Here is a 25,387-nt window from a genome sequence, read left to right on the forward strand (position 1 = left end):
CCAGAGGCTCCAAAGCGTCCGGTCCATAACCCTTCAACACATTGTCAGCTCCGGTCAGAAAGATGCATTTAGTTCAGTGTCCACGATGGGATATTCAGAAAGAATTGTATTTATTAATTGATTTTAGTTGCCTTTGGGACAAAATCTTTGCTTAAAGTCTATGATGTCTGCCCTTGTGCACCAATCAGGGGTGTTAATTATAACCTGTCAAATGACCGACGGGCTTCAAATTTTCCAGTCATTTAAAAAATAATTGGTCAAATACAGAAAATATTCTGTTAACCCGACTTCTGCTTTTAATGTCAGTGTATGGCAAAAAGTCATATAGTTTTTAATACAACATATGTAAACATCTGGTTTCAAGTTTAGTAGACAAAACAGTTTTGTCGATAAATCTGGTGACTGAAACAATCATTCGTTATTACTAGAGGTGTAGAAAAGATTGATTCTATAGAAAATCACAATTCCTAGTCCTGGGAATTCTGAGTCTGTTCAAAATGTCAAAAAAAAAATATAATTGATTTTGTCCGTGTTTGCCACTGGTATTTGCACTGCATATTGCATTAGGCATTCACTCCACCACATAGAAGACCGTCTTGCCCATTATATGTATTTTGAATAATTCTTTAGCATTGCTTTATTAAAAAAAAAAATCCCAGACAGCTAATTTCAGTCACATATTGTAAACAGAATCTCTAGAGTGTTTGCATAGACAAATTGGTTTCTGAATTAAAAATAGTTTTTGAGTCAAATCGTGACCTTAAAAATCAAATTTGAATCATTTCACACATCAAACCCTTACTGGAAAGATAAAAAAGACACCAAACCAGGAACATTACTGGACAACCAAATACAGAGTACAAAAGTTGTGCAAAGTCTTATTTTATCAACATGTTAAGCAAACTGTTGAACAGCCTCTTTTGTATTTGATAATGTATTTGATAAAGTCCCGACTCCATCCCACAGGTCTCACATACCTGCTCGGTCTAGAGAACCATGGCCTCATATGGGCAGTTAGACATAAAACATTCACTGAAGAGGCTTTTTGACTGTTTTATATTGTAGTATTTAAGGTTCTGTAATTATTCCCACACTGTCCAGACTGAAAGGTTTTCCATATAAGTTTATGCAGTGATGCAGCTAGATCAGCCTATGGAACATTTTCTCAATTAGACTTTCCAAGCTTCAAAGTAAACCTGAAATCCTGCGGTGCTGAACAGCTAATAACAGCTTGATTTTCCTCCACTGCTCAGCCAGTCCACATGGACAAAAACGCGACCTGTGACTGAAGTGTGCCTTAAGCTGACATCAAAACTGATCAATTATGACGTTTCGCGTGCTACTCTTTATTGGACACACTGTTTAGTTGAGGTTAATGTTTACTGTTGTTAACTTTTTGGTGTTTTGGGGGATTTTGTTTCAGAGCCCAGGCCAGTGAATTATGGGTGAAAGGAGAAAAAGTGACCTGTGGCTACATTAGCGAGAATACCAGAGTAAGTTATGAAAAACAAACGAGTAAGGAGCTTTCCTGGAGAGTCAGGCTTTCATATGTTCATATGGGGACATTTTTATAACTAATTTTACTGATCCATAGTTGTACACAGTCTCATACAAACACTGTTGATATACACTGCCTGGCCAAAAAACAGAAGTCACCACCTGGATTTAACTTAGCAAATAGATACAGACCTCCTATTAGATAATTAGTGCATGGGCAATTATCTTTCAGCTGGCAATAGAATGCTGATCCAGACAGATCCAGCTGCTGATGTTCTCACTAAAACCAGGAAGATAGAGCACATCACCCAGTTCTAAAGTCCTTCCACTTTAAAATACTGTTGGTTTATAAATCACTGAACAGCTTAGCAATACAAAACATTAAAGATCTGCTGCTGTTGTATCAACTTTTCTGACCTCTTAGTGCAGGAAGGTTTCCATATTATTTAAGTTTATGCAGTGATGCAACTAGATCAGCCTATGGAACATTTTCTCAATTAGACTTTCCAAGCTTCAAAGTAAACCTGAACTCCTGTGATACTGAACAGCTAATAACAGCTTGGTCTTCTGGTTCTGGTTCTGCTCTGCATCCACAGAACCAGAACCAAACATGGAATAGCAGCATGGTACATAGAACCGCTTCTATGTAACGCACATCTGGAACCGACTTCCAGAAAACCGTAGAACAGCCAAATCTCTGAGTGCCTTTAAATCAAGACTAAAAACTGAACCATAATTAATGAAACACTTGCCAACATTTTGATATGTAATAATGGCACTTGGCAAAATACAATGTTTACAGTGAAAAATATAGTGTTTACTGGTAATGTCTATACAGAAGATTGTCTGGTGTATTTTTGTGTTTTTATGATGTAAAGCACTTTGAATTGCCTTTTTGCTGAAATTCACTGTACAAATAAACTTGATTACTTTATGACTTTCACCAGTAGTAACACCTGGCTGTCGATCATATGACTAGTGTGATGCAAAAAAGTTTTTTCATTGCAGTTCTGCGAAATACATCTATTTTGATTCAATTCAAATTCAATTCAATTCTAAAATACTTTATTAATTCCAAAGGGAAATTATATATTGTTGTAAGTCATTAATTCAAATTCTACAAGAGTTATTGTAGACACGGCCACCTCATTACAGCACAACAAGTTTTTATGAAAAAAATGTTTCTTTGAAATGAACATGTTTCCGTTAAGGAAATTAATTTTAATAATATCAGTTTGTGCAAATATATTGCTATTGGAAATGCAGCTATTGCCACAATTCCTTTGGCTCAAATTATGAGGGTGTGATTGAGAGAGTAGGAGACATGGATCAGAGTTTACACCTGAACCTCACTGAGGATCTTTGATTCATTCTGTCTGGAGAAGACTTTAAGCAGTGGTCAGACTCTTCCATCATCAATACAAGATGTTGGTGAAAAAGGGTAATAAAACAGGAAATTTCATTTTATTTATTTTTTTTCTTTCTTGTCTTACCTTTTTTTTAGTCAGGCAGTGTACCTCCATATATTTGACCCGATTTTCCATGCTATAGCCACTGAAACATCATTTCATCACACTGTCCTTTTAGAAAAATAATGAAGGCATATTTAGAAATAAGGAGCAAAACATCCAAGTCAGTCCTCAATGCATTCATTTCATCTTCATGTTGAGTTATTAATTTGATCAACATGATGTTCTGGTTTCTCAGGTGGTTTTTCGATCAACGTCTGCTATGGTTTACATCTTCATCCAGATGAGCTGTGAGATGTGGGATTTTGACATATATGGTAAGTCATACATGAGGGGTATCTGACTTGCAGCTCCTTCTTCTGCATCTTTATAGACAAAGGTTTTACTAGAATGTTTTACTTTTAGGGGATCTGTACTTTGAGAAGGCAGTCAGTGGTTTCCTGTCTGACCTGTTCACCAAATGGAAGGTTTGTGTCCTTTAGTCGTTGTTTTACTAACCTCCAGTCTTCTTGACCTGTTGCGAAATTTATTCTTAGAGTGTTGTTCAACACTTCTGTTTGAAGCCCAATTTAATCATAAGGTTTTATTGATTGCAACATGGCTAAAAATAATAATCTGAACCAGGATTTGAAATGAAATAGAAGAAATCAAAATGAGGGGAGGTAGCAGGAGTGGGTTCCCCACATACAGAGGTCAGTTAGTTCTTAATGCATCCATCCATTAAGATGATCAGATTCAGTTCAGAGATCAGGAACCAAAGTGGTCAATCTAGCCTTTTTTCATCTAAGACAGCTGGCCAAGGTTAAGCTGTACCTTGCAGCATTCACCTTTAGCTGTCTGAAGGCAGATGCTTTTCTCCTCTGCTCCCCTCACTACCCATTCTCACCCTGCTTGCTCTGTCTTTGTGCTGCTTTTTTGTAGCCTTCCTTTGCACATCCTCCAAATCTACAAATTAGATTTGTAGATTTAGAGACTAGTTAACCAGACTAGGCTAGTCTGGTTAACTAGTCTCAATGCAATTGATCAAATTTTCTAAATGAGAAAACTGGGGAGAGGAGAGTCCACTTGTACTGCGGCAATTAACAGAGATGTACCTGTTGAGACTGTAGGAAGGATGAAAATTTCAAGTCTGCCAGATCTAAAGGAAATGTGTTTATTCCGAATCTGGCTCCCTGGTGTCGGTCTTTCTCAAATCTCCTGAAGTTTATGTCCCCTCACCCCTTTTACTTTAGATCAATATTTAGCTTATTCCTATCCAGAGAAACGCCTTGTAGCTCATAAATTATGGAGTACTTATACTTATAACAGGAGCATCTAGTTTATATATTCACTCAACCCAGAACAGGAATCAAACCGATTAGCTACAACAAAAAGATCCAGAGGATTTTTGTTGAAGGAATTAGAACAAACTTACAGTCCAGAGAAGCTCCTCCATCTAGACAAAGTACTTATTACCTTAGATCAACATGATCAAAACAAGAATCCAGAGAAACCCCTACTAGTTCATAAATCACAGGCTACTTATTCTTAAACATGAGGTTCTACTTTTTTGTTTTCTTTTTTCTTCTTTTGCTCTTTCCTTTGGTTTGTTGGGTTGTATTTTCTTTTAATTCACGTAAAGCACTTTGGATTGCCTTGTTACTGAAAATGTGCTATATAAATAAAACTCCCTGACCTCACCTTAATGTTTTTTTGTTTTTTTTGTTTTTTAAATCTCTTTTGAAGACTCTCCCACATGATCTGACTTTTTGTACACATTGACACAAATGTCTTTGTTAATCTAACAGTCTTTTAAAGTCTTTCCTCTGTCTAATGTTAGACAGTTGAATCTTTTACCTTTTGATGTCTTTTAGCATTTTGTTTGTTTTTTTTCCTTGTAAAACACATTTTACAGCCTGAAAATGTGCTATGTAAATACATTTGATCTTGAGTTTATTCTTGTATTAGTACAACGTTCTTCTCATAACATTATGACTATATTTTCATATTTAATTTCTTTTTCTTTGTCTGCCCTAATACTCCATTATATGTATACTTGTAATAGTTCAGGATGGATGTTAAAAATCACCAAAAGTTATATATAAAAAATAAATAACTTAAAAAAAGATGAACATTTTTAACATTTCATGTTGACAGGAGAAGAACTGTAGTCATGAAGTGACCGTCGTGCTGTTTTCACGCACATTTTACAACGCCAAAACTTTGGGTGAGTGGGTATGATGATGGACCTTATTCTCTGAGCAATATTAAAATAATATTTTGCTTACGTTGTTAAACCCCTCAGAGGAGTTTCCTGAGAATCTAAGAGGATCCGTCAGACAGAATCATGAGGGACATTATTATGAAGACTTCTACAGGTAAGCATACCAACAACAGGAAAGCCCATCACCATGGCGATGTTTGATGGAAGCAGTCAATATACACTTTTGTGATCAGGGTCGTGGCTCAGAATGAGAGACGGGATGAGTGGACATCACTACTGGTCACCATCAAGAAACTCTTCATTCAGTACCCTTTTCTGGTTCGACTTAAAGAAGCAGGTAGTGGAGGAATTCAAATAATCTCTGACCTTATAAATGGATCAGGATCCATTTATAACCTAAAGTTTTTGTTCATTTCTTTTGATGCCAGCTGCTTTTCCTGTGGGTTATAATTCCACTGCAGTGCAGGGAAACTACCTGGAGGCCATTAATCTTTCTTTTAATGGTGAGTGGTGTAAGACTGAACCTCTTCTTGTAACATTATGGCTCTGTGTGTCAAGACATTTCTTTGTGTTGTAGAAATAGGTAGAAACATGAAAAAAAAGAAAGGTTTCATCAAATATATGTCAAATAATCGTTCATTTTTTCCCAATCAGTTTTAGAAAATCTTTCAAAAGAGCTGTTGGACTATCATACAGACTTTTAGTTGGGTTATTCATAAAATAGTTGGAGCAAATGGTTTTAAAGTATGAGGTTTAACCATTTGATGCAATGAACCTGCTGTATAGCTCCCCAGTTAGTTTGAATATATACCAGATAAACAGGAAGGCATTCTTTGTGTTGGTCTGATATTTAGTTCTACAATGGTAAGAGATTTAATCTACCCCTGTACGATTAACAGGAGTAAAAATGCCCTGGTAATTTAAAAATCAAAATATGAAACATAATCTTATTTAATTTTTGACAGAAATATAATAAAAGTAAGACAGTCTGTGACCTAATCTGATGTCGGTAACAACTGGTGCTCCTTTAGTTTCCATGGTTTCACTGCATGGGGACTGTCACTAATTGCAGTTAGAAGAATTAGTCTTTGTTTTTTTTTTTTTTTTTTTGCAAGCCATGATCAAAGTGATGTTTAAACCTTCATTCAACCAGATAGCGAGCAATGCACAGAAACAGGTGGAGGAGGGTAGTGCTAAATTACTCTACAAATTATAAGACAAATCCGGGCCGATCAGAACTTTTATCGGCAAGGCGACAAAAGAATATTAAACCACTGATAACCAGGCTGCTCCTAGTTAAGAGTAAACAAAGATTAATGCTGAAATTATTCACTGCTAAGATGAGAAGGATCAACGAGTTTGATGTCTTTTTGATGCTTGTGAAAATATGAGGGCTTTAAGTCACCAGATTTATTGATTTGTTTGGATGACAATATGATGTCATCCAAACATAGAAAGTCTGTCATGATGTGATTTTGATTTGATTCATAAGTTGATACGATACATCTTATCCCCTTCTAGCACATTAATTACATATATATCTAAACTTGCATAAATAATTCATAATTTGAGCACCATGCATTTAAATGAAAAAAAGCTTTTTTTATTTTATAAAAAATAGATCACTTGTTCAAAATAATCTCACGTTTTTCATGTTGTAGTGTATTTTTTTAATCTGTTAGCTTAATATTGCCCTTAACGACCTTTCACTCATATAGAAACAAATGTGATAGATATTAAGCTTTTATAAATTAACAGACTTTTCAGTCCCTTTTTATATACCGGTACATTTAAGAAGACTTTTTTTTAGTGTCTCAAACAAAATATGTGAGCAGAACAGAACAACTTAACTTATTCTTCAAACTGGAAACACGTTTCAAATGCATCATTTTACAGATGAGGATCTTGTTGTGGAAATATTTTCATTTTGCTTCAATGTAATTGCATCATTAATAATTTAATTGATGTGGATTGATGAATTGTTACACCCCTGGAAAATGTTTTACCTTACAAAGGCTAATAGATGTTCTACATGTCTCCCTCAGTGTTTGACAAGCACTACATCAACCGTAACTTTGACCGCACTGGCCAGATGTCCGTGGTCATCACTCCGGGAGTAGGAGTGTTTGAAGTTGACCGTCTGCTTATGATACTGACTAAACAGCGAATGATTGATAATGGTCAGAAAGCGATCGTTGTCTCCTCACAAATGAAGAGAACATGCTGAGTGTGAATGAGGCGAACAATGAAATTGTGTTGACCTGTTGTAGGTATCGGTGTAGACTTGGTGTGTATGGGTGAGCAGCCTCTGCACGCTGTGCCATTGTTTAAGGTGAGACATTCTGAAGTATGAGCCTTTACTTGGGTTTCCATTAACCATAATATTGCGCAAATTTCAATTAACAAAATAAATTCACTTAATGGAAACACATCAGTTTTTGATAAAGTTTCTGTTCAAAGATGAGGTGGTTTTTCAGCTATATCAAAAATAGATGTGTATTGCAAAATTGCAATAGAAAGACTTTTTTTCCACATAACACAGGTCACATGATTAATAGTTGGATGTTACTACTGGCAAAAACCACAAAGAAGATGACAAGAAGTATTAGGAGGAGGGATTTTTGACAGTGTGCTGCCTGCTCCACCACAGCTCTCACAGCATCACACAGTTCATAAAAGTTGGGTGTCGTTCTCACATGTTGAATTCATAGCTCTTCTGTAAAATCTCCAACTGCAATTTTCCCAAAATGCCGCTTACGCAGCCACTCCAACGTATAGAGGCTTTTTGCTAGGTATTAGACGGCAATGTTTCCTTTGGCGGATGATGATAAGCGCCATGGCTGCATTATGAATATATCTTATGTAACTGTTTGCATTCACTGCTACCATCATTTTAATGACTTCTTGCGTGAACAAGCGTATTCACGTGTGATTTTAAACACCGCAATTGCAAAATTGTGCTTTTTCGGCATTAATATAAAGATTTGCGCAGATTGGTAATGGAAACACAGCTAGTGTTGTTGCTTCTGACACACTCATTTACAAGTACTGCCCTGTCATTTCTTCTTAAGCTGCACAACAAAACAACACCTGGGGACTCGCGTGTAGGAGACGACTACAACCTTCCCCACTGGATCAACCACAGGTAGGAGCAGTAAATCAAGAATAAATATTTAGAATTAGGGGTGGAATTTCTTTAAAATCACATAGGCTAAGAACAATGCAAAGAAGCTCAAATGTAAACACATACACTCTTACAAATATTTAGCCAGTTACTGAGAAACCACACTTTCCTTTGCCATTAAAAAGCTTCTGACAAACATTTTACTATTCTTCTCAGAAATGATGGATGCCATTTCATTTGGATGGTTTCCTGGCAAAGTTCAGTTCTATTGTATAACAGCCTTCAGTGTTTGCCATCATGGTGAATGTATGGAGAGTTCTGATCAACACTGTACAGCAATATTCAATAAATTGGAATATACGGTATGCCCTGATGAGTCTCATTTGTCAAAAAAAAAACAAAAAAACATTTAAAAATAACAACCCTTATGCAGGTATTAGACATACTTTCAGTAAGCTCATATTTCTGTTTTTAAAATAGTTTTTCTTGGTCTCGTGTAAAATTCAAAATTTAAATGTCATGTTTTTAATAACTATAAACAGAAAATCATCCTACGTAACAGAAATAAAAACTTCCAAACACCCATCTGCATAATTAAACTGTGTAATGTGTTTCAGTGTGTGATAAAGTTTGTGAAATAAATGTGTTTCTCAATAATATTCTCATTAATTCAATAGGTCTCTATATATGAATGGCTCTTACAATTACTTTTACCAAATTATTTTCTTCTGAAAATTCTGAAAAATAGCCCATTTCTGTTTTACACACTCAATATTTGACATCCATTCTAAAGCACTGAAAGGTTTTTAAATTCTAATATAATTACTTTGAAAATGAGCTTTATGCTTCAGGGTGAATCCATTCACATCATTACTGTGAAATTCTGTAATGTGAGTAAAATTGAATCAATTAAGAATCAATCTTTGAATCCAGTTGTAGTTTCTGACTTCTACTGTACAATGAAGAAATCAGGGTTAATGTTGTCTCTTTTCTAAAGCTTCTACACGTCCAAAAGCCAGAATTCCTGCAGCTCATTCACTCCTCGGATCAAACTGGCTGATCGCAAGGTACGTCTTTTAGTCTGCTCAACTAATTCATTTACTATTGTGTTTTTTTTGTTAGCCAAACGTCTGAGCTTACTTTGGTGAACACTGATCTTATTTCTAGCCTCATGCTGACATCCAGAAGAGCAACAAAGACCACTGTAAGTTACCAGTCACCATCTCACCTATTTGATCCATTAGAAGGAATCCGACCCTGACCTGATGGACTCTTGTAGCTCTTTGTTCTCCAAAGGACTCAGACAACAGCCTGCCTATACAGATAGATTACGATGCCTATGATGCTCAGGTGTTCCGGCTTCCAGGTCCATCACGAATTCAGAGGAGCACCAACTTCAGGTAATCCAGATCTTGTGTTGCGCTGCTGATGTAGCGAACTATATTAAAACAAAAACAATCAGTTATTTCACTTTATCAGTCCCTTTTGAAAAATCAATCTGAGAGAGAGTTTGTTCTATTGAACAGCTGCTTCAGTCAATCAGTCAGTTTTATTTACAAAGCACCTTCATACTAGATGCAGCTCAAAGTAATTTACAGATCAATAAAAGCAAACCCACCCATTAAAACAAAGTCAAATCCCACCCCAACCTCACATGGAAAAACACACAACTGTATGAAATATGCATTAACTGAGCGGAAATGGTCCAATTCAGAAAGTCTAGTTAAAAAAATGGGTTTTGAGCTACTCTTGAAGACGACATTTTCTGCAGCCCTCAGGTTCTCTTGCAGACCATTTTGCAAACGGGAGCCATAATATTGCTTCCTCTCTTCTAGGATTGGTCGAGACAAAGAGACGAGTGGCAGGAAAAGCTGGGGCTCTGTGGACATCAGCACCGGCATCGGCACGTCTTCTCCTGTTCGCTCAGGGGGGACAGAGGAGCAGACGAGCCTGGCCTCTGATGACAGCCTGGGTCCTGTGTCCAACATGCTGCTGATCCCCCGAGGTCCTCCAGCGCAGTATGAAGTCAGCAGCTCTCTGGGTTACACCAGCACCAGAGGTAACTTACTGTTTACCTCTAGTGCCTCCATCGTGATGTGCTCACTGTGGTCACCTACATGCTGCTCTTTAGAGTTATTGGAGAAGATGATGGACTCTCAGCGGGACTCCAGCGCCCCCGGCAGGTTCACAGTGGGCAGTGCTGAGTCCACCCTTCATATCCGTCCTGGAGGCTACACTCCTCAGAGAGCTCTCATAAACCCCTTCACACCATCCAGGATGCCCATGAAGCTGACCTCCAACCGGCGCCGCTGGATGCACACATTCCCTGTTGGTGAGAAGACATCATTAATTCTTTTGACCATGAAATTGCACAATCAATCAATCAATCAATCAATCAATCAATCAATCACATTTTATTAGTATAGCACATGATTACGTTTCTAACCCTATCCTAAACAAGTGGGTTTTTAGTTGAAATTTAAAGAAAGTCAGTGTTTCAGCTGTTTTACAGTTGTCTGGAAGTGATAGAAGGTCGACTTTGTAACTGTCTTTATGTGGCTCTGAACGTTCAGGTCAGAGTTCATCACTACTCCCAGGTTTGGGCTGATCGCTGGTTTTTAGTTGTAATAACTGAAGCTGTTCGCTGACTCTAGATCTACGACTCTAGATCTATAACTAGATCGTTCCTCTTTAGGTCCAAATATAATAACTTCAGTTTTGTTTTTGTTCAGCTGGAGAAAGGTTTGTCTCATCCACACATTTATCTGTTCAAAGCATCTGTTCAGTGATTGGATGGGGTCAAAGGTCACCTGGTGACCTTAGAGCTGTGTGTCATCTGAATAGTTATGGTAGCTGATATTATTTCCTGTTATAACCTGAGCCAGTGGAAGCATATAGATATTGAATAAGAGGGGTCCTAGGATTGAACCTTGGGGTACCCTACATGTGACCTTTGACCTCTTTGACGAGAAGTTTCCAATTGAAACAAAGAAATCCCTGTTCTTTATCCATCCATCCATCCATCCATCCATCTTCTTCCACTTATCCTGGTTGGGTCGCGGGGGTAGCAGCTTCAGAAGGGAGGCCCAGACTTCCCTCTCCCCAGCCACTTCCACCAGCTCCTCCGGAGGAATCCCAAGGCTTCCCAGGCCAGTAGAGAGACATAGTCCCTCCAGCGTGTCCTGGGTCTTCCCCGGGGCCTCCTCCCGGTGGGACGTGCCCAGAACACCTCACCAGGGAGGCGTCCAGGAAGTATCCTGACCAGATGCCCGAGCCACCTCAACTGGTCCCTCTCGACGTGAAGGAGCAGCGGCTCTACTCTGAGTCCCTCCCAGATGACTGAGCTTCTCTCTCTAAGGGAGAGCCCAGCCACCCTACGGAGAAAACCCATTTCCACCGCTTGTATCCGCGATCTCGTTCTTTCGGTTAAGTTAAACAGCTGAAAAGAAGAGGCAGGTCAAATGGAAGAGGCTCACCTTACACCGGAGGATAAGGTGAGGATGCAGGGAGGGGTTTTCTCTTTATAAATAAAAGAAAGCCAGCTGAGCTTTTCAAAAGCTCATGACCATAGATGAGGGTGGGAACGTAGATCGACCGGTAAATCAAGAGCTTCGCTTTTTTGCTCAGCTCTCTCTTCACCACGACGGATCGGTACAGCGCCCGCTTGACGGCAGACGCTGCGTTAATCTGCCTGTCGATCTCCTGCTCCCTTCTTCCCTCATTTGTGAACAAGATTCTGAGACATTGTTCTTTATGTAAGATTCAAACCAGTTAAGCACTGGACTGGAGAGTCCGACCCAACTCTCCAGTCCATTCAGTAATATGTCATGATCGACACTGAGGTCCAACAGAACCAGCACTGTGGTTCTCCCACAGCCCGTATTTATATGGATGTCATTGAACACTTTGACTAGGCCAGTCTCTGTGCTGTGGTGAGACTGGAAACCAGACTGGAAGGAGTCAAAGCTGTTGGCAAGGTTGGTCACAAATCAAAATTTTGAAAATAAATTAGCTAAATGGAAACACACCAATTACAAAGAAGCTCACATTTTTGCACTACGATGAGATAATTTTTCAGCCATATTGAAGTAGACGTATTGCGCAAAACTGTAACAGACTTTTTTTTTCATCAAATGAGTCGCGTATGAACAGCTGCTGGATGTTTCTAAAGAAGACGACAAGAAGTTCTAGGAGGATTATGGTTTGATTTTGTTTCTTTGACAATGACCAGAGCTCTCATAGCACCACACAGCTCCTAAAAAGTTGGGTGTCATTCTAATGTAGTGAATCCATAGTTTTTCTGTAAAATGGCCAACTACAATTTCCCCAAAATGCAGTATAAGAATAAGATGGCAACATCTCCTCTGACAGCTGATGATGGGTGCTAGTGACTTGGCTGAACTGTGAAGATATTCCATGTAACTGTTTACATCCGTCGATACCATGATTTTTAATGAGCTATGGCATTAACAAGGTTGGTCCTGTTTGATTTTAATTTCATTTCTTATCTAAATTGAAAAATTGTTTTTTTTTTGTTTTGTTTTTTACATCAGATGAATATAGACAAAGATTTAGTAAAGAAAACAAGCTACTGTGTTGTAGAGACAGGTCTACTCTATGAATTCCAAATCTTTGGGGAAAGTTTTTTTCTCTTTGATCAAATCTTAACCAAAATGAAGGCTTCTCAATATACTACTATTCACCCAATGTGTGTTGCTTTATTCTTCAGGTCCCTCTGGAGAGGCGATCCAGATTCATCACCAGACCAGGCAGAATATGGCAGAGCTACAGGGCAGCCAGCAGAAAGATCCAACTCACACATCTGCTGAGCTACTGGAGCTGGCTTATCATGAAGCCACAGGACGGTAAGATAGACTCACTCTGGGACCAAGCATTTCTTCTGCAGTCAGTTTCCACCTGTAGTCAGGGAAGATGGAGAGATGCCGATTTGTCTTTGTCTTTAAGGCAAACAACCTCCAGGCAAGCAGGCGAGAACGGCCTTTACATTTGTGGAGGAACGGAAGAGTTCACTGGGAGTCCAGGGAGCAACAACAGCTGTGGTATCCTACTCAAACAAACATACTGCTGTCTCCTAGCTCTGTAGATTCCTGATGCAGCTCTCGCTTTCTCCCAGTGTGGAGCAGATTAAGAGTCAAACACAGGGCCAGCCCAAGACATTGTACAATGTAAACAGCACTGGATGAGATGCAATAAGTTTACAGCAGGTGTGTGAATGACCTAATGATCGGACTGCTGATTGCAGCCAGTCCACAATGTTAGCAGAACTAGAGGGCCCCAAAACTACATTTCACTTAGGGCCCCATTGAGGATGGGGCCGGCTCTGGTCAGACACTCCTCACTACTGACACTCCCTTCCTTACTACAGTCATCTAGTTAGTTAGAACCAACTGTTCTTTCTGACAGCTAGAAGAGATGAGAAGCTCACAGCAGATTTATGTATTTTAAAATGTATTTTATATGATAGACTATCAGACAGTCAAAGCCCTTAGAGGTTTGTTAGAGAACATTAGTGAACAGGTGAGCAGAGAAACAGAAGCAAAGTCAGGTTTTAAAACGATATTAAAGCTGTGAACAAATGACCCAGCTCTCTCTCTTCAATCCACCATCTGAACATTAAGAGAGGATGAACCAAAATGGACTCTACCAGTTATCAAAGTAATTCGGTGGTAACATTTGGAACTACAGGAAGCTGCACTGGCCTATGGCTAAGAGAACTGATATGTGGTTTGTCCTAAAACTCATCTAGGAATAGCACACTTAGAAGGAGATGTTCTGGTCAGAAAAAACTCCTTAATCTCAGTTTTCTTTTGAATTACAGAAAGAGATATTTAAGAGATGTTCATCATACTACAGGTATTCTAGATTAAGTTCAGAAACAAGAATGAAGTTGATGTAGAAACATAACATGTTTATTAACATGCAGTTGTGTGTCACCTAGCACAGCATCTGTTGACTGTTAATAAAAACATAAAAACAGGCTTTCATTCCTACAGTTTGAAGCCAACTTTATAAACAACTGACAGACATGCATCAGTCCAGATGGGGGGAACTGGACTGATGGAGTCAATATTAAATCAATATCAAATCAATCTATTCCACAAATTTTGTTTTTCAATAATTATTTTTGTACCGTATTTTCACGACCATAGAGCGCACCGTACTAAAAGGCGCAGTCTCAGTTTTGTGTGCCATTACTGTATTTAACACACACATAAGGCGCACCGTGTTATAGGGCGCGGGTTTTATATACAATCCACGCCCACACTTCTCCCGTTAACGTTCTCATGGTGTCCTCTCCTACGTCCGCCTTACATCAACAACACACACACAAGCATACAAGTGTGTATTTAAAAATAGAGTGGAAGCAAAACTGATTTTGGTTGTGCTTTATTTAAGTATTAATTACAAAGTACTAACATCAATCATCAATGTTTTACCGGTAATGTCATCAGTCAAACCCCTCGAAGTCCTCATCCTCTGTGTCTGAATTGAACAGCAGCGCTAAATTTCTATCTAACATGACAGGCTCACTTTCCTCACTGTCAGACTCACTTTCCGTGCCGTGCTGCTCCTCGGAAATGATGCCGGCTTTTGCGAACGCTCGAACAACAGTGTCAGCAGACACGTTAGCCCAAGCATGAACAATCCATTCACAAATTGTAGCGTAACTCGCCCGCCGCTGCCTTCCACTCTTGGTGAAACTGTGGTCTCCATCGGTCATCCATCGCCCCCACGCCGCTCGCAGCCTGACTTTGAACGGCCGGTTGACACCGATGTCCAGCGGTTGTATTTCCTTTGTCAGGCCTCCCGGAATGACAGCAAGCTCAGAGTTCATTTGCTTTACTTGTTTTTTGACATCGGGTGTGAGATGGGCACGCAGGGAGTCACAGACCAACAGCGATGGTGATGCGTGGAAAAAACCACCTGGTCTCTTTACATACACCACCCTCAGCCACTCTTTCATCATATGCGTGTCTCTTCGCCATTTTTAGGGGTTGTTAAAACAACAATGTTCTGCATAACGCACATACCCGTTCTTTTATACACAATCCACGCCCACTTCACCCTTTAACGTTCTCATGGTGTTCTCTAATACGTCCGCCTTACAACACACACAGGGCGCACTGCACTATAGAGCGCACCTCACATTTTGAAGAAAATCTAATTATGGTCGTGAAAATACGGTAAGTATTCTTGTGCTCTTTGTTTCTTGTGTTATTTAAAAATCATATTTATTTTTGCATCACACATGCTCTATACAACCACCTGGACTTAAATTGTAGTTATTCTTTATTCATCCTGCTCACGTTTATAACTCCATGTTGCTCACAAAGAAATTAAATATAACTTCAGAATTTTCAAATGCTTAAATATAATTTATTCATAGAATTCCCCAAATATTAATACATCTCATCTAATTTAGGCCTATGAGTTTTGTACTAAGTACACTGTTTGCAAAACACACGCACACACACACACACACACACCTACACACACACGCACACACAAAGAAACTCTTTGATACCCTGGCTCTGGGCCCCCAAAATAATCAGGGCCCCCAGGGTACTGCCCAGTGACAGAAGTTCCCACTTTGAAACAGGAACCAAACCAGAACCAAGAAAAACAGTTGTTAGACTGGGATACCAGCTGCAGTGAAATATCTGGTTTAAAGATCCAAAAACATATAATACTATTTGGCAAAGAAAGCAAAAACATTCTTGTTAAAAGAGGAGATGGGGGCAGGAGGGTTATGTCTGCTCAAAACTGGAGGGTTATGATGTCATAGAAGAAAGTGAAGGGTTTGAACATGCAGCTTGGAGAGTTGGACTTCCATGTTGGTTTGGTTAAATTTACAAGTGATTAAAAAGTAACATTATATGTGGAAGTTTAAAAGAACATTTGATTGTAAAGAATTGTTTTTCCTCATCAGGCCTGATTTAGTTTTGTTTTTTGTTTTTTCACATATATTAGACTCTTATATATATGGAAGAAAATTAGGGCCACCGAGAAAAAAAAAAAAAAATCTGACTTTAATCTTTTTTTTTTCGGTTGCCCTAATCCTCTTCCGTATATATGACCTCTGGCAAGGTCAAATATTTGCACTTTAAAATATTTGGCTGCTTTAAGGAAAATGTGTAAAAAATAATATAAAACAATGCCTGCGTCTTTAGTGTAAATAGTCAACCACAAATCTCATAACTGTCTGCTTTGTCTTTTGTGTGATTGTGAAATTGTGTGCAGGACCTTTGGGCAACCGAAGCTCCTCCTTCCAGGAGTTCTCCAGCGGTGCTGATCCGAGTGAGTCCATCCAATCTTTGCTGGACTAAAATGAGGTCTTTTTAAGGCTAGCTGAAATTGTCATACAGCTTCACCAGCAGGCTGAAATTGTTATTAATCACCAAACTGATGATGACCATAAACCTTCAGAGGTGTGTTTAACCTGTGAGGGCTTATTGAGCTTTGGCAGACAGGGGTTTCCAGTGGGTGTCTGTTGACAGGGTTCTCCAGTGGGTGTCTGTTGACAGGGGTTGCAGGTAGAGACATCGCACACAGGTCATGTGGGATCCTCCTCCCTCTGTCCACTTCTTCCCAAGCTTTTTTCTTGAATCTCTCCTGGTATTTCTGAGTTTTGATATCTATAGCCAATCTGTTAGAGCTCCTTAATTTCCCCTCACCATGATCTGTTTGCATTAAACTTAGTTTGTTTCTGCCTCTTATCTGCATGACTGCATGTTGAGCACACACATCTCTCTCTCTCTGAGGACAATTAATTGGGTGATTCTGTCAAACTTTAAACAGTTTGCTACTTTGGCACAAACTTTCTGGTTAGGAATTTTCCTACTACTTTTTATTAGCATGTACAATGAGATTTTGCTGCTTAAATCCACTCAGCACCTTGTTTGAGCTTAGGACACACTTTCAGTTTGTTGTGGGTGATGTGGATCACAGAGTGACTGTTCAGGAGCGCAATCTGCATGTCTGATCACTGCTGCACAGCTACGCCCCCTGCAGGAATCACCAGCAGGGGCGATGGCGTCAGGAAAAGTAACACTTCTGTTTTTCTTCCTCTCTCTTCTTCTTTTGTGTTTGCATTATCATCTCTTCTTCTTTTCCATCTTCATGTCTTCCCTTTCTGTTCACTCCTTACTCCTGCCCTTTCACTCCACTTTCCTCCCAAATCCCTCCCACACATGTGCCTCTCTACTGTGGGTACATGTCATGCTCTTTGCGGTGGGGATTTTTGTGTCTGTGTGTGAAGCCCTGCTGCTGTCTGCACCTCCGACAGTGCCCAGCTTCTGCTGCACGGTGGGGGTGGACTGGAAGTCCCTGACTACCCCAGCCTGCCTCCCCCTCACCACCGACTACTTCCCTGACCGTCAGACGCTGCAGAACGACTACACTGAAGGCTGCTATGACCTCTTGCCACACAGTGATCTAGAAAGGTGAACAATGTGACAATTTAAAGGGGCAGTATTATGTAAAATCCACTTCTATGAGCTTTTCATCATGTTATAAAGTTATTTGATCATCAAAAACATACCTGGAGTGTTGCCTTGATTCATTCATGGAGTTTCCAAGTTTCTGAGCTTCTGCCTCACAGACCAGCCCTCCCCTATCACCCGCCCACTCAGCTCTTTCAGACTAGCCAGCAGCTGTTGGCAAACACCTGGTGAAACTGCACATCAGTTGAGCTTATTATGCAAGCCACTTCTCAGTGAAACTCTGGGAAAAAACATTGTTAAAGAGTGAATAGAGGAGCCATGCTGTGATGACTTCCTGAGGCGGAGTTTCAGAAACAACTTATATATATATATGTAATATATATATAAACTTACTAATGAGGGTCTACAATCCTACAGTGGAGTATTCAGACTAAAAATGTTTTTAATTATAAGCATTCTTAAAATTATGAGCAAGTTTGTTCTATGAAAAAAATCCTCAGTAGAAACCAGCTCCTTGAGTCTTTCTTTGAAAATGTTGTTTTCACAATTATTTCAAGGTCCTGCTAGTGATTATTTGAGGCTTTTGTATTGAAAGATAGTGTTGCTTTATTTGTAAAACTGATACCAAAGTATAACTTCACAATATATTCAACATTCCCCATTTTACGTTATTTGTGGATGTGGAATTATCATAAAATGACTAATTCATTCTCCTATTATATGACCTTCAGGTAATATTACTTTATTCCAGTAAAGACTTTATTCTGGTAATGTTATGACTTTATTTTCACATTATTGCAACTTTATTTTAGGGCAAGCGAAGTGTGCTGTGTTTTCAAATCTCCACCATTAGTGCATTAACAGATTAGTGGAAATGTGCCCACTACTGTTGAGGCATTAAGGAGTTTTGTGAACTGATCAACAATGGTACTCCAGAGTTGGTACCATCCACTTCAGAGGATTCTGAAACTATAATGCAAGAATTTATTGTTTGAAAATGATAAATGAATTCTAAAATATTTAACAATAATATTAAAAACCCAATTTTTCAAATAAATGTTTAACTCTTCATTCTACTCTAGAAGACAAAATAGTTTTTACTTGTGTTGGCAGGGAGATATCCTCCTTTTGACCACGACTTTTGCCTTTTTCTTTCCTTTTTACAGACGCGAAGATGAAGCTCCAGTGATGACGGCGTCTCAGGTGTTTGAAGAGTTTATCTGTCAGAGGTTAATGCAGGGATATCAAATAATAGTCCAAACAAACAACAGAAAACCTCCTCCTGCAGTGGCCACGCCCCTTGGCAGCAGTCCTCTGTACACTAGAGGTAACTAAATCTGGTCCAGAGATCTAACCAGTTCCTGGCATACAGCTATGAGGAAACACAACACAAATTTAGACTTCAGAAAATGACTTCTAAACAAGAATGAATACTTTTTTGAGCATAGTGTTAAAGCAACAGTTTTCATTTTTATTTCCAACATTATCTTTGTCATGGTCAGTGCTAAGCATGGGGGATGCAGCCTATGAAGGGACAGAAAAACACTAAAAAAAAACAAAAACAGCATTTTGCCATTGTTGTTGCCCCAGGTCTGGTGTCTTTGCGTCGAGCAGAGGAAGAAGAGACGGTTTACTGGCTCAGCATGGGCCGCACCTTTCATAAGGTCTGCCTCAGAGACAAAATCATCACTGTCACTCGCTACCTGCCGAAGTGAGTGCTTCTGACATCATCCAACTCAAATTCACTGAATAGCAATCTCAGCTCTTGAAACCTCTAAAAGGCATGTTTTTGTTATTACTGAAAAAGCGACAGCTGATTATCTGATAGTTACTCTGGCAAAACCCAAAAAGGACTAAACTCAATGACATATAGACGGCAGGTTATGACATTTTGGTTTGATTTTATTGTTGTTTTTTCTTTATTAACATGACAGATATTTTTAAAGTTTATTAAAAAAATGAAAAAGAGAACATGTTCGGGGGGGAAAACTGTTTATACTTTTTGGTTTCCAATTTAAAACAAAGAAGTGAGGATGTGGTGTGTGTGTGTGCCTGTAGGTATCCGTATGAATCAGCTCAGATCCAGTACAGCTACAGCCTGTGTCCTCCACACTCAGATGCTCAGTTTGTGTCCTGTTGGGTGGAGTTTGGACATGAGCGGCTGGAGGAATACAAGTGGAACTACTTGGACCAGTACATCTGCTCGGCTGGCTCTGAGGACTTCAGGTGCACACAAATGAATGTTGTCACAGAGCAAATGCAGAGCCTAGCAACAGCACTAATGTCCCGGGAACTGTATATAACTGTGTGTATGTATATATATATATATATATATATATATATATATATATATATATATATATATATATATATATATATATATATATATATATATATATAGAGAGAGAGAGAGAGAGAGAGAGTAAGGATCTTTTCTTCTTTTCCCTCTCTGAGATATGATCACTGCAGAGTTTCCAGGTGTTAATCTGATTGAATATTTGGTTTGGAAATGAAGGCTTTTTGAAGTCCCTTTTCTAGTATCACCTGTTCATATTCAATTCACTTTATGTATATTGTGCCAATTCATTACAAATGTCACCTTGATACAAGTCATTTCAGTTCAATCACATTTACATTTCAATTGATCCTAGTTACCAAACCAAGCGCTGTTATTAAGAGGTTTCAGTAGCAACAGGTAGCATCCGTCGCTCACTGATTGGCTGTGATGGTGCAGTTACTGCTTGTGTCTCTAGAGTAATTCTATGGATGGCTGCTCATGGGTACCAGCCATCACCAAAGCAATGAGAGGCTGAAAAGCAGACCATCAAGGGCTGCAGTGGCCAGAGTGGTTTGAACTAAGCAAGTAGTTGGAATCTCACTGATAAAGATTATTATATTCCTTCACTAAAAGCATTGCATCAAAGGTACTGTTTAGTTATACTATTCATACCTCTGGCAGATTTAAGTTTACAGTAACTTTATGTTAGATGAACATGTTTTTCTAGTTAAGTAAAATAAGTCTCTTTTAGTTTTCGTTCATTTTTTAGCAGAATAAAAGCACTGCAGATGTGTGGTTGAAGCAATGTTGAAAAGCTTGTCTCCGCCCGACAGCCTGATCGACTCACTGAAGTTCTGGCGGACCCGCTTTCTGCTGCTGCCAGCCGGAGGGGCTCGGCGGGTGGCGGACGGGGAGGGCCACTGGGACGTGTATGGAGAGGGGCCGGGTACTGGGATGGGTGGCTGTGGGGACTGGGTCCTGTTGGACGGCTTCATTCGCTTTGTGGAAGGCCTCAACCGCATACGGCGACGGCATCGCTCTGACAGGATCATCAGGGTGAGGCTTGTCTCATGACTTTCTGAGTCACAACCAATAAATGATTAATGGCAATTAAATGATTACTGCTATAATTGTCAACTAGTTTAGTAATGGATGAATTGTTAACTGGAGCATGCAGACTCAAAAAAGACCATTTGCTAAAAGAACAACATAACCAGAGCAGTAATGAAGACAAAACTATACAAAAAATATACATTTTGCTTTTTGTTTGGCTGAAAACCATTTCTCTGCATATATATATCCTACCCATATTTATGCTTGTCAAGTGGCATAATTTTAGCTTCACCTGGTTAAAGTCTTTAAAAATAAAACCTCCTGTTAAGCACCTTTTGCTATCCAATTATTAGTAGGCTAATGCAAATAATATTCACCAGATTAGCCGTACACTGAAGTAAATCTGAAAGAAGTGCAGCAGAACAGACTGAGCTTTTCACATGTTGCTGTTGCAAGAGTCTTTAGCTGCAGATGCGTCCTTTGCTATAAATAAAATGCTGTTATTGCATTTCAGACTATAAAATGTGTATTTTTTGAGTATCTTCATGAAGCCTTGAAGCAAAATCTAAAACTGTTTTTTTGCCATGTCATTTATTTTATGATATATTTTTTGTATCACATTTGATACAGCAGGTTTTTCTTAGAACTTTTGGCTCACAACAATGTGAGTCTTAGATGCAAAAACAAATGTTGCCTATAACATTTATAAGGCATGGAACACTTTAGGAAGTTTTTTTCTTAGTTTCTGTTTCACCAACAACTTTTGTCTACCATACTTGATTTTGACCTTTCCTGCACTTGTAGAAAAAGTGCCAACTAAAGCATTTTAGGTTGTAGCTTCAACTAATCTCTTCTGTAGAGGCTTCAAGCATTGATGATGGTTACTGTGACAGTGTGCCACCAGATGTACATGCAGCTTCTTCGGGATCTAAAGCCGAACTTCAGAAAGGCTGATAATGTATCAAGAAGAGCAACATCTCCCATGAACTCATTTGATTCAACAATGGCTGGCTTGAAAACCATTATATGAGTTTTGGAGTGGATGCAAGACTGCTTCATGAGGAATGGAAATGAATTGAAGAATGGAAGAGGGTGAATGGACTTCAGAGTGAACCAGGACAATAACCTAATTATGATCTAGTATGACAGGTAGTGAACCTGTTTCTTTATTTGTTGGCATTGAACCAGTGGAAAATGTTCTGCAATCCCCAGGAGCATTTAATCAGTGACCAAGTAGTTGAATATATGCATGGAGTGATGTAACACCTGTTCTTTGAGCCTTCCTCAACCCTGGCAATGACATCAACGTATGGAACGTGACAGTATTTTCTCCATTTGTATTATTTGTTTTTCACATTAGTCTTCACTGATTCATTTCTGACTGTGTCCAGGGTGATTGTTTGGACCTGGGTTACACTTTCATCATCATAGTCTTCATCATAGTTGGTATCTGAATATCCTTCATCATGCATGGCCGGGGGAGTCCAGTCCTCATCATCTTTTCCTTACTGCTCTATGTAGCTTGAATTGTCTCACATTAACATGATGATGACTATTCAAAGTATTTTCTTTCTCTTTCTTCTTCCTCTACTCTTTTTTAAAATCTAAAAATATATAAATAACTAGTTGATACACCATAAAGATTTTGGTTTTAGAATAACTATCCATCCATCTTCTTCCGCTTATCCTGGTCGGGTCGCGGGGATAGCAGCTTCAGAAGGGAGGCCCAGACTTCCCTCTCCCCAGCCACTTCCACCAGCTCCTCCGGAGGAATCCCAAGGCGTTCCCAGGCCAGCCGAGAGACATAGTCCCTCCAGCGTGTCCTGGGTCTTCCCCGGGGCCTCCTCCCGGTGGGACGTGCCCAGAACACCTCACCAGGGAGGCGTCCAGGAGGCATCCTGACCAGATACCCGAGCCACCTCAACTGGCCCCTCTCGACGTGAAGGAGCAGCGGCTCTACTCTGAGTCCCTCCCGGATGACTGAGCTTCTCACCCTATCTCTAAGAGAGAGCCCAGCCACCCTGCTGAGAAAACCCATTTCGGCCGCTTATATCAGCGATCTCATTGTTTCGGTCATGACCCAAAGCTCATGACCATAGATGAGGGTGGGAACGTAAATCGACCGGTAAATCGAGAGCTTCGCTTTTTGGCTCAGCTCTCTCTTCACCACGACGGACCGGTACAACGCCCGCTTGACAGCAGACGCTGCATCAATCCGCCTGTCAATCTCCCGCTCCCTTCTTCCCTCATTCGTGAACAAGATCCCGAGATACTTGAACTCCTCCACTTGGAGCAGGACACCCCCCTGACCGGGAGAAGGCACTCTACCCTTTTCCGGCTCAAGACCATGGCCTCAGATTTGGAGGCACTGATTGCCATCCCAGCCGCTTCACACTCGGCTGCGAACCGCTCCAGCGAGAGCTGCAGATCACGTCCGATGAAGCCAAAAAGACCACATCATCCGCAAAAAGCAGAGATGCAATCCTAAGGCCACCAAAATGGATCTCCTCAACACCCTGGCTGCGCCTAGAAATTCTGTCCATAAAAGTAATGAACAGAATCGGTGACAAAGGGCAGCCCTGGCGGAGTCCAACTCTCACCGGAAATGAGCCAGACTTACTGCCGGCAATGCGGACAAGACTCTGACACCAGTCATATAGGGACCTGACAGCCCGTATCAAAGGGCCCGGTACCCCATACACCCAGAGAACCCCCCACAGGGCTCCCCGAAGGACACAGTTGAACGCCTTCTCCAAGTACACAAAACACATTTAGACTGGTTGGGCAAACTCCCAGAACCCTCCAGGACCCTGCTGAGGGTGTAGAGCTGGTCCAGTGTTCCACGACCAGGACAAAAACCACACTGCTCTTCCTGAATCCTAGGTTCAACTATCTGACAGACCCTCCTCTCCAGAACCCCCGAATAGACCTTGCCAGGGAGGCTTAAGAGTGTGACCCCCCTGTAATTGGAGCACACCCTCCGGTCCCTCTTTTTGAACAGGGGGCCCACCACCTTAGTCTGCCAATCCAGGGGAACTGCCCCCGATGTCCATGCGATATTGCAGAGTCGCGTCAGCTAACACAACTCTACAACATCCAGAGCCTTAAAGAACTCCAGGCGGATCTCATCCACCCCCGGGGCCCTGCCACCAAGGAGCTTTTTGACCACCTCGGCGACCTTGACCCCAGAGATTGGAGAGCCCCACCCAGAGTCCCCAGGCTCAGCTTCCACAATGGAAGGCATGTTGGTGGGATTGAGGAGGTCTTTGAAGTATTCTGCCCACCAGCCCACAACATCCTGAGTTGAGGTCAGCAGCACACCATCCCCACTGTAGACAGTGTTGGTGCTGCACTGCTCCCCCCCCCACCCCCCCCGAGACGCCGGATGGTGGACCAGAATCGCCTCGAAGCCGTACAGAAGTCTTTCTCCATGGCCTCTCCAAACTCCTCCCACACCCGAGTTTTTGCCTCAGCAACCACCCGAGCCGCATGCCGCTTCGCCCGCCGATACCCATCAGCTGCTTCCGGAGTCCCACAGGCCAAAAAGGCCCGATAGGACTCCTTCTTCAGCCTGACGGCTTCCCTCACCAAAGGTGACCACCAACGGGTTCGAGGGTTGCCGCCGCGACAGGCACCGACAACCTTGCGGCCACAGCTCAGATGAGCCGCCTCGACAATGGAGGCACAGAACATGGTCCACTCAGACTCCATGTTCCCCACCTCCCCCAGAACATGTTTGAAGTTCTGCCAGAGATGGGAGTTAAAGCTCCGTCTCACAGGGGATTTCGCCAGAGGTTCCCGGCAGACCTCACAACACGTTTGGGCCTGCCAGGTCTGACCGGCATCCTCCCCCACCAGCAGAGCCAACTCACCACCAGGTAGCCACCCGAGTGTCCAAGACATACGGCCGCAGATTCGATGAAACAATGACAAAGTCGATCATTGAACTGCAGCCTAAGGTGTCCTGGTGCCAAGTGCACATATGGACACCCTTATGCTTGAACATGGTGTTCATTATGGACAATCCATGACGAGCACAGAAGTCCAACAACAGAACACCACTCCAGTTCAGATCGGGGGGGCCGTTCCTCCCAACCATGCCCCTCCAGGCCTCACTGTCATTGCCCACGTGAGCGTTGAAGTCCCCCAGCAGAACAAGGGAGTCCCCAGGTGGAGCACTCTCCAGTACCCCCTCTAGGGACTCCAAAAAGGGTGGGTAATCTGAGCTGTTGTTTGGCCCGTAAGCACAAACGACAGTCAGGACCCGTCCCCCCACCCGTAGGCAGAGGGAGGCTACCC

General features: G+C 40.9%; 1 protein-coding gene across 6 annotated transcripts in view; it reads left to right on the forward strand.

Annotated features, from left to right (window-relative positions):
- depdc5 (DEP domain containing 5, GATOR1 subcomplex subunit) overlaps positions 1-25,387 on the forward strand; it is a 41,715-nt gene that overhangs the window by 3,819 nt on the left and 12,509 nt on the right. For 4 of the 6 annotated variants that reach the window (XM_044134070.1, XM_044134074.1, XM_044134075.1 and 1 more), the window contains exons 8-30: positions 1,424-1,493; positions 3,205-3,283; positions 3,372-3,433; positions 5,103-5,172; positions 5,251-5,323; positions 5,403-5,506; positions 5,598-5,672; positions 7,215-7,349; positions 7,440-7,501; positions 8,241-8,314; positions 9,291-9,360; positions 9,461-9,497; positions 9,573-9,693; positions 10,129-10,352; positions 10,425-10,625; positions 13,023-13,158; positions 13,259-13,353; positions 16,556-16,612; positions 17,574-17,757; positions 18,924-19,084; positions 19,348-19,468; positions 19,816-19,983; positions 20,869-21,091. In XM_044134070.1, the coding sequence (XP_043990005.1) occupies positions 1,424-1,493; positions 3,205-3,283; positions 3,372-3,433; positions 5,103-5,172; positions 5,251-5,323; positions 5,403-5,506; positions 5,598-5,672; positions 7,215-7,349; positions 7,440-7,501; positions 8,241-8,314; positions 9,291-9,360; positions 9,461-9,497; positions 9,573-9,693; positions 10,129-10,352; positions 10,425-10,625; positions 13,023-13,158; positions 13,259-13,353; positions 16,556-16,612; positions 17,574-17,757; positions 18,924-19,084; positions 19,348-19,468; positions 19,816-19,983; positions 20,869-21,091 (2,602 nt within the window). The remainder of the gene's footprint in view (positions 1-1,423; positions 1,494-3,204; positions 3,284-3,371; positions 3,434-5,102; positions 5,173-5,250; positions 5,324-5,402; positions 5,507-5,597; positions 5,673-7,214; positions 7,350-7,439; positions 7,502-8,240; positions 8,315-9,290; positions 9,361-9,460; positions 9,498-9,572; positions 9,694-10,128; positions 10,353-10,424; positions 10,626-13,022; positions 13,159-13,258; positions 13,354-16,555; positions 16,613-17,573; positions 17,758-18,923; positions 19,085-19,347; positions 19,469-19,815; positions 19,984-20,868; positions 21,092-25,387) is intronic. The other 2 variants (XM_044134073.1, XM_044134076.1) reach the window with 2 other exon arrangements.

This window comes from Gambusia affinis, linkage group LG12 (genome assembly GCF_019740435.1).
Source record: "Gambusia affinis linkage group LG12, SWU_Gaff_1.0, whole genome shotgun sequence".
Lineage (NCBI taxonomy): Eukaryota > Metazoa > Chordata > Actinopteri > Cyprinodontiformes > Poeciliidae > Gambusia > Gambusia affinis.